The sequence below is a fragment of the Eschscholzia californica genome, unplaced genomic scaffold, assembly GCF_041429995.1.
Source record: "Eschscholzia californica isolate CP2 unplaced genomic scaffold, dmEscCali1.0.p SCAF_2, whole genome shotgun sequence".
In the NCBI taxonomy this organism is placed as follows: Eukaryota; Viridiplantae; Streptophyta; class Magnoliopsida; order Ranunculales; family Papaveraceae; genus Eschscholzia; species Eschscholzia californica.
The window spans coordinates 36,207,501-36,216,929 of NW_028238309.1; the positions used below are offsets into that span (position 1 = coordinate 36,207,501).

General features: G+C 38.5%; 1 protein-coding gene across 1 annotated transcript; it reads right to left on the reverse strand.

Moving 5' to 3' along the window:
* Positions 1–2,779: 2,779 nt before the first annotated feature.
* Positions 2,780–5,409, reverse strand: LOC147557625 (tRNA endonuclease VMS1-like). Its single transcript, XM_086658910.1, has 2 exons — positions 3,496–5,409; positions 2,780–2,791 (listed from the first exon to the last, which is right to left on the reverse strand). The coding sequence occupies exons 1-2, from the start codon at positions 5,407–5,409 to the stop codon at positions 2,780–2,782; spliced, it is 1,926 nt and encodes a 641-aa protein (XP_086515036.1).
* Positions 5,410–9,429: the final 4,020 nt, after the last annotated feature.

Below are 9,429 nucleotides of genomic sequence, written 5' to 3' on the forward strand. Positions count from 1 at the left end.
TGCGTGATCATAGGATCAAATTTGTGACGTCACCGTATCACGCATAAATATTTTTTTTTATTCGGTCAAGCAGAACTTGCGTCGTGTCACGCAAGAAAAAAGACGTCTACCTCGTCTCAGAGAAAACAAATACCTTTTGAGACCAGCTCTGGCCAGAAATAGCCAAGTAAAGAAGACCCTATCAGTACTGATTAGAAAGAAGATTTCACAAAATAGCACAAACGGCTCAAATCAGCTCGGGAATGTGTAGCTCTAGAAAACCAAAATGAAAGACCAAGCTTCTCAAAACAGCTCAGGTCTAGGTAAACCTTCTATCTTCTAGGTCTTCAATGTTTAAAAACACAGGTTACTTCTACTCCTCAGTCTCATTGCTTTCGACTAAGGAGTGACGGGACTCATGGTGATGCATAAAATATCCAGACGTTGAACGTCTAAAGAGTCAAGATCAAACCTGAAATCCATCGGGTCAACCCGACCTAAGGTAACAGGTCAGCTGACCCCTTGACGACCCGTCACATACTCCCCTAACTGGGAGGTCGGCTAAAGGAAACCAGCCCTGTAACACCCTTGGCATGAATAGATCATCCCTGGGGTTTCTAAAGGAATGAGGGGGGTCCATGTAGGTTCGGTCGATGCCTTATGCGCAGAACTGGGAAGGCAAAGCGCACCAGCAACCTACCGACTTTATCACAGAATCTCCACAGAGAGCTCAGTCGGTTACAAATCTCTAAGTTTTTAAGCAAGTTTGGACTTCACGCATCCAAGGAAAGAAACTTCTCCCCAAAGATCTATCACATTGGCCGGATATCTACCAAAGATCCTTAAACTTAAAAACTTTCATCAATCCTGAATACGAGATAAACACAAAGGGAAAACTTCCCTCCACGGCAATCACCGCCGCCTCTTAAGCCTATAAAAGGCCCCCAAATCCTAACTCGCGCTTAAAAGGATCGATCAATATTCATTCTTTTACTGCAAAGAGAACCCAGACTGTCTTGAGCGTTGGAGCGATTTTTGAACCCTTTGCAGGTTTTCCCCCTTTGGGAATAGACGAACAGGAGCAAGGAGCAGGAGCAAGACGTAAGGAGCAGGAGCAAGGAGCTAGGAGAAGGGGCAAGGAACGAGGAGCAGGAACAAAGAAGTAGAGAATCAGAACTGGAAGGAGAAGCACTCGGCGGAGTCTAACTTGACTTAAAAGAATATTCACCGTAACGGAGGTTGTCATGCATCAACTCCCTGTTTCATGCTGATATAACAGAAGGCCATTTTTGACATCAGCAGTCATCATGACCGATCGGCTACGCACGACTCAAGACTGATCAGGTCAGTAAGGGAATTAACGGGACTCGGTAGAACACGCAACTACTCCCAACCGGGGAATGCCACGTACCAACGCATGGCAACAGAGCTCCTGTGAATAGTCACCCAAAGGATTAACGCCGAAGACCCGCAAATAGAGAATCAAATCTATGACGTCACCAGATCAAGCATGAGAAAGGAAATCAATTTCTCCAACAGAACCCAAGACGTGTCACGAGAAAGGAGAGACGTGTACTTCGTCTCGAAAAGGACATCATTAGGACAACTCTGGCACAAATAGCTAGTTAAAGAGAAAATCGAACAACAATGAAGAAGACAGTTTACACAGATCAACACTAGAATGCAGAGCTCCGAAAAACCAAGAGAAAGACCACGCTCCACGAAACAGCTCTGGTCCAAGTAAACCCTTTGTCTTTAAGTCTTCACTGTTTAAGAAATACTGGAGTTACTTCTACTCCTCATTCTTAATATTTTCGACTAAGGAGTGGTGGACTCATTTTGATGCATAAAATGTCCAGACGTTGACTAACGTCTGAAGAGTCAAGATCAGACATGAAGTCCAACGGGTCAACCCGGCTTAAGGCAGCTGGACCGCTGAACCCTCGAAGATCCGCTACATACTCTCCTAACTGGGAGGTCGGCTAGAGGAAACCAGCCCTGTAATGCTCTCGGCATGAATAAATCAGCTCTGGGGTCTCTAAAGGAATGAGAGGGGTCCACATAGGTTTGATCGATACCTTACACTTAGAATTGGAAGGCAGAAGCGCACTAGCAACCTACCGACTTAAGCCCGAAATACCTTAAAAATCCTAGTCGGCTAACATATCTTGAAGTGTTTAAGCAAGTTTGGACTCCACGCGTCCGAGGGAGGAAACTTCTCCCAGAAGATCTATCACATCAGCAGGATATCAATCAAAGATCCTTGAACTTAGGAACTTTCATGTATCCCAAATCCGAGATAAACACATAAGGAAAGTTTCCCTCAACGGCAAAGACCGCCGCCTCTTAAGCCTATAAAAGGCCCCCTACATCGTCTTCTACAAGACATCTAGAACATCGTCTTCTAACCCCAGAAACCCTAAAAGAAACAATCAGAGTTCCCATAACTCGCCCCCAAAAGGATCAATCAGTATTCATTCTTTTACTGCAAAGAGCACCCGGACTGTCGGAGCGGTTTTCGAATCCTTTGCAGGTTTTCCCCCCTCGGGAATCAGACGAACAGGAGCTTGGAGATCAGGAGCTTCGGAGACGAAAAACAGGAGTATGAACAAGGAGCAGAAGCAGGAGCGAGGAGCAGAGAACCAGAGCTGGAAGCAGGAACAGACGCAGAAATCTTACCTCACATAACAGAATATACCATCATAATGGAGGCTGCCATGCATCAACTCCCTTTTTCATGCTGATATAACGGAAGGCCATTTTTTGACATCAGCAGAATTCATTTTAAGACCTTCTAGGATTAGACGGAAACCTGTAATTCACATAGCAAATGTAAATTATATGATGTAGATTGTTGCGGAAGTGTAAAAGTAATGGAATCCACCATTGTTATTAAACTAAACTAATGAAATAAACTGATAAAATACGTAAATAAACTGATAAAATAAAGAACAAAACGATAAATTGATTAATAATAAACTCGATTGATAATATTCTCTGATCTGGTTAACAAAGACAGACTAGACTTCTCTTATATAGAGATTGTACTTTCCTAGATAGACTCAAATAAAGAAAGAAGATAATTATTAAAGGATACTTTCCTTGATTTCTAAGACTCTAAACATGGAAACCCTAAATACTAAAATCTGGTAACTACGCTAATGTAGTAACCTGGTCGTTAGGCCCACTAATGATCTGGCCGAGAGGCCCATTAGTTGGATGGCCGCCATCATACTCCTCCTCTGAGGGACAACTTGTCCCCAAGTTGGTGTCGTCGTAAATTGCCTCTTCCGGACAAAACTGGTAGATATCGCTAGAGAAAGTTCTTCCAGAACCTTTCGAAAAAGAAAAGATCGGTGGTACCACATACAATGACTTCACCCAAGCAATCCTTAGTTCCCACTTTGCGCGAAATTTGTTGAAATTTCGAAGAAGACAAATATAGACCGAATCTCCAACTAGAATCTGAATCCCATAATGACAAGATAGTTGCAAAATAGATGGTAGGAAACAAACTTCCAACAAATTTCTACATCTCCCGCCATCTAGTAATTTGATGACGAAGATTATACTCAACGCCGCCGAAGAACCCAAGTCTACAACTATCGTCTTCGCAATAGCATATGTTGTTGTTAGTCTCCCCGGACGACATAAAGTACTAACAACAAAACCACCATGAATATAAGCACAAAAAATCTCTAAGCCCTTCTCGACAAAACCACCATGAATATAAGCACAAAAATCTGAAGTAAAAGTAAAATGATTTTCTTGCACTTTTTGTTTTTGCGTTCTCAGAGACAATTCATCGAATATCTTACGAGCCAATTCTTTCTCTGCCTGTTTGGCAGCTTTAGATTCCTCCATTTCTTTCGTCAATGGACCAGGAACTTTGGCAGCATTCCAATCCCACTTGTCAAGTTTTAAAGGCATAAAGCGTCTAAATATATTTTTAACTTCCTTATCATTAGCCAATATATACGGTGTTCTTCCTCCTTCATCTTTAACACAAGGATCCAATCCTTGTTCCAGACGCTCTAGTGTCTTTTGATCATCGCTAGATATTGCTGCAACGTGTAAAGGTGTTGTTATACCTATAAGATCATTTTCATTAGATTCTTCGAAACGATCAGAACTATCAATAACTTGACTAGTTTCGACAATTTTTATTTTTTTCAAAGGCTTCACTAACTGTTCTTCCCTAGATTCGGTATTGCAACTTTCCTTGCCACTTGGAAATAATGATAAATCCTCAATTACACTTGGTGGTGATCCTTTCACATCTACTTCATATTGCACATTTGTCAAATTAGTGTAGATTCGTTTAGCTTTCTTTAATGTAGGCGTCCAGACAGTTACTGGTATGTGCCTTACTACATTATGTGGGTAGCTAAAGTATGCCTTTTCCCCATTATAAAGTAACTGACGATTGTTTGATGGAGCGTTGATGAAAATGCATGAGGAAATATCAAAGTAAAGCCTCCAATTAGCAAATAATTCTTGAATTTCCTTCTTTAGACCAAGTTCATGGTACCGACGAACCGATGCTCTTGCGGAATGTGCATCTCTGCCACTTGCATCTTTAGTTGATTGTTTCTCACCAGCCTTAGCTCTAACTACATGCCTATGGAATGTTTTTTGATCCATGACTGAGTTCCCATGACACACACAGCTAGCAAAGTGCCCGCCACTTGCAAGTAACACAATCCTCAATTGGGTTTTATTGCGAGGCTCGTCAGTCAACCCCTTCACTCTCTCAACTACCTTATTCTCCCTCAAGTAGGATACCATGCCATTCTCAACGTGGTCTAGTTTATCATCAAATAAGAGAGAGTCAGTGTCCTTCGGAAGAAAACACTTCCACATAGACACAACTTCTCCTGTTTGAAGACCAATAAAAAGCTTCCTTTTAATGTGGTGCCCCTTTCCATGCATCTCATTAATTGGAAACGAAGTCTTCTCAGCTTCATGTTCTGACCTTGATATACTTGATATATCATAATCCTCGAACATAGAATCAGAAGCCAACTCATCAACATCTTCCTCCTTCATGGTATCCTTTCCAGCAATGTTTAGCTTTGTCTCATGTTTCTCTACAATTGATGCCGATTTAGTAGTTGCGTCTTCGTCTTCGGATTTTTCTGCTGCTGCGTAAACTTCTTTCTTTGCATCGTTAGCTTCTTCTATTTTCATCTCATCGAATGTTTCTTCTCCCGTCATTGAAAAACTAGTATCTTTTTTATCAAGAATCTTTCCTTCAACAGTAATGGTCGTGGTGGGTGACAAAATTTCAAGTAAGTTGCTCGTTTCAATTCGAGATTCTGCATAAGATAAATATTCATCTAAAGGGAGGAAAGCATACCGAAAAATATTTTTCAATTGATTCCAATCATCATTGAAGGGGTTTCCTTGATCAACGAGTCTCCATTGCATCTCGTTGAATTTGTCGTAGACTCTTTCAGATAAGTGTTGTTCAACGACAAAAACCTTATCTTCATCACTAACATCTTGGTTTATGAACCAATCTTCCAACTGTTGAATCCAAAAATCTATATGATATTGACCATCAAACATAGGGGTTTTGGAAACGACATTAATTTTATTTTGATCTTTTCGATCAACATAGAGTTGTTGTGAATCTCGAAAGGGATCCCAACCTAAACGTGGAAATTTTTTCCAACATTCACGATGAGGAGTGCCTAAAAAAAATTCATCTGTTTCCAGATTCTTGAGGCTCTGAATACCAGCTGATGTAGATTGTTGCGGAAGCGTAAAAGTAATGGAATCCACCATTGTTATTAAACTAAACTAACGAAATAAACTGATAAAATGCGTAAATAAACTGACAAAGTAAAGAACAAAACGATAAATTGATTAATAATAAACTCGATTGATAATATTCTCTGATCTGGTTAACAAAGACAGACTAGACTTCTCTTATATAGAGATTGTACTTTCCTAGATAGACTCAAATAAAGAAAGAAGATAATTATTAAAGGATACTTTCCTTGATTTCTAAGACTCTAAACATGGAAATCCTAAATACTAAAATCTGGTAACTACGCTAATGTAGTAACCTGGTCGTTCAGCCCACTAACGATCTGGCCGAGAGGCCCACTAGTTGGATGGCCGCCATCATTATAGGTCCATGTTTAATGTTGGATTGTGTAGCAGATGATACGACCAAGACTCATGTATAAGCAGGTTCCAAGTTGATGACAAACTCACCATCAACCTGAAACTGGAAGAAACCACGTCTCAAAAGTAAAACATATGAGAAGTGATCCTAAGATCAAAAAGAAATTTGAGATGAAGCACATAAAAACATGACCATATAAAAACAAGACAACTCACGCCGGATTACTCGATTGCATTAAGCCATGTAATTAGCCGTTGATTCTCTTGTTTTCACAAGAGCATGAGTTATGTTTCGTGGAAGGTTTCCATAGATGTTACCCACAAACATCAAGACCCACCTCAATCAACCAAACGATCATACAATAAGAGACGAAAATTTTGAGGGTCAACCTAAAGAAAGCTATATGCTGACACTAATCGTATAACAAAAATATTAAAATAATAAAGTGCATATGAGACGACAGAAGAAAATAAGTCATCCCCAATCTTAGTGGATGCACCGTCCACTAAGTAGACATAAATGCTAGGAGCGACGACTAAGTGAAAGGATCAACATGTCCAAGGTCCATGGTACCCTTAGGTAAATGGTCGGACAAACTATCCAACATGTCTCTAATTACTACGTCATCAATATCTTCAAAGGTATCTGGAGCCTCGTAGTTGGTTATAATAGCATGCCTTCTGAACGTGGCATCTAAGACTGACTCCTACAAGTGTCAGAATTCGGATAGTTCAAAATCATGTGATCCCCAAGCTTGCTCATAGAGACATCATCCCAAACATCAAAGTCTGGTATAGTCCTATCATGGTTAGATGATATGGGTTAAGATAAAAAGGTAACAAGACCAGAAATCAGTTCGGGCTCTTGGGTCCTCTCAGTAGATTCGTCGACATTTAATTTGGTACTAAGGTTAAACGTATTACCCTAGATGGTGTCATCAATCTCTTTTCCACTCAACCCCTTTCTCTTTCGTGAGTGAAAACATATTTCCATCTTCTACGAGCGTGAAAATATAGTGAGACATTGTAAAACACTTTGTCGTACTAGTTTGTTAAACCTGTTAACTCTTATTAGCATTTTCTCATTAGGTTTTAAGTTGTTCAACCACAAATTCTTTCCCTTTCCTCTTCTTTTATTTTTTTTGAGATTTTCATGGCTCATTTCTTTATGAACTACAAATAAGATAGACAATTTCCACGTAAATATCATGAAACAAATTCCAAAATCGAAATACAAAAGCCTAACACTTGATCAAATTCAAAAAGGTAATATTACTACGTGAAACAGTTTCCCAATTGTAAAATCTCCATTAATGCCAATGACAAGATAAGTAAGTACAACTAACATACCCATAACACCAAATTACTAAACCGAAAACTTAAGACGGAAAAATGATAAATGTAACCATTCTAATATCACATGTTCAAAGAAAGTAACAACCAATAAGCGATAAATACTACATATTCGACTAAATTCGGGGCCATTACCTTTAGGATAAACCACCAACAATTCGAAAAAACCAAATGCGACCAATATTCAAACCTAACCTTGAATCTCAAACTCCATGACATAGAACAAATTAAATAAGATATTATCTTTACGATAAACCACCACCACCAAACTACTGTTATAACACTTATTTCCTCTGTAAACAAGCTCGACGAACTATAAATGCTTCTCCACACAACTTTCACTGAACCTGAAATCAGAAGCATGGAGAGAGAGAGATATGTTCCTGAAATCAGAACCTTAAATATAAATTAGAACACTAAAAATTAAATCAGAAAAATAACAAACATAGAGAGAGCGAATATCTTGAGATAGAGAAAGTTAAACTCCACCGAGAGAGAGGAAGAATTAAAAAAATAATTTTTTAGAGTGAAATCGAGAGAAAGAAATAATTTCCCAGAGTAAAATCGAGAGATTTAGAGAGTTAAACCCCACTTAGATGAATTAGGGCTTCTTTGGAACTACTGGTGAGAGAAAGAAATCGAGAGTGAAAGAGGACATATGATTTAAGGCTTTTTTATTTTCAGTAGAAAAGAGTTTCAGTCGAAAATAATTTTCACGAAACAATTCCACGAGAATTTGGCGGAAAATTTTTCCGCCAGGGAAATATTTTCCAATTCCGACGACCAACATTTTCTTGCCATTAGAGAAGATTATTTTCGACGAAAAGCGAAAATAAGGCCATCGAAAAAAGACTATTTTTGATGGAATTGTCGTCCTTCGATGGTAATTATTTCGTTTAAAAAATTGAGCGGCCTATCATCAATGTTTTTCTGACGGTTCAAGAGGAAATCTGTTGGCATATCTCATTATTTTCGACCGAATCTTAATTTTCCTAAAAATAGTCGATTTTTACGACGATTTCTGGAATTCCGTAGAAAATAGTTTGTAAGAAAAAGTGTGGACTTTTAAAGTGACAACTTTGATAGACTTAAGTCAAATTGTTAAACTTAAAGAGAAATATCACAGTTCTTCCTTGGACTTCCTCCCCTTCGACTCTAATGGTCTTCATCAACATGGGTAATACATTTCTGACGACCACATTCACCAAATATTAGCATCAATTAAAATCATGTGAGATATTTTTGTTGGCTTCGTGGTTATGGATTCGGTTATTGACAACTAATCATATAACACTATAAGATTATATAAATATAAAATAAAAAAAAAAACTTATCTTGTTTGATCGAGGCGAGTAGTCACTCTTTCCTTAAGACAATCATGTCCCCGCAATGGTGCTAACGGTCTACAAACATTTGTCTCCCAAGATAGAACGATCACGTCATATAGAAAGAAGCACTACAATTCTATATGCTTCATCGAACTATCGAGTTACTATGCTCTCAAACGCGACTCTAGACGACTCAACCATTGTCTTTAAAATATACTAAAAGCTGTCCAAAAAACTTATTTTAAAAAGAAACCAAATTAGAGTATTTATAGAGTTAGCCATGACTCTACAAGATCTCTCCATTGGGTTGTGACTACCCATAACTTGTGACTTTTCACAAGTACCTATTGATATAATTTTACTCAAACAAAAATTATTTATTAAATAATTTTCCAACAATTTTTTCTCCTCATTTCTAGGGTTTCAGTAGCATCCAAGTTGTCATAGTGATAGAGATGAAATGTTTTACTGGAGTACCAAAATTTCCCCATGGGAATTATGAACAACACTGAAAATTTTCGCCTATATTAAGGAGAAATTTTGTATGTTGGAAGAAGAAAGAGAAACCAAAATTTGACTTGAACATATTTTTTCTTAAGAATTTCTTACATTTTGAGAGAAATCTTCATCCCTT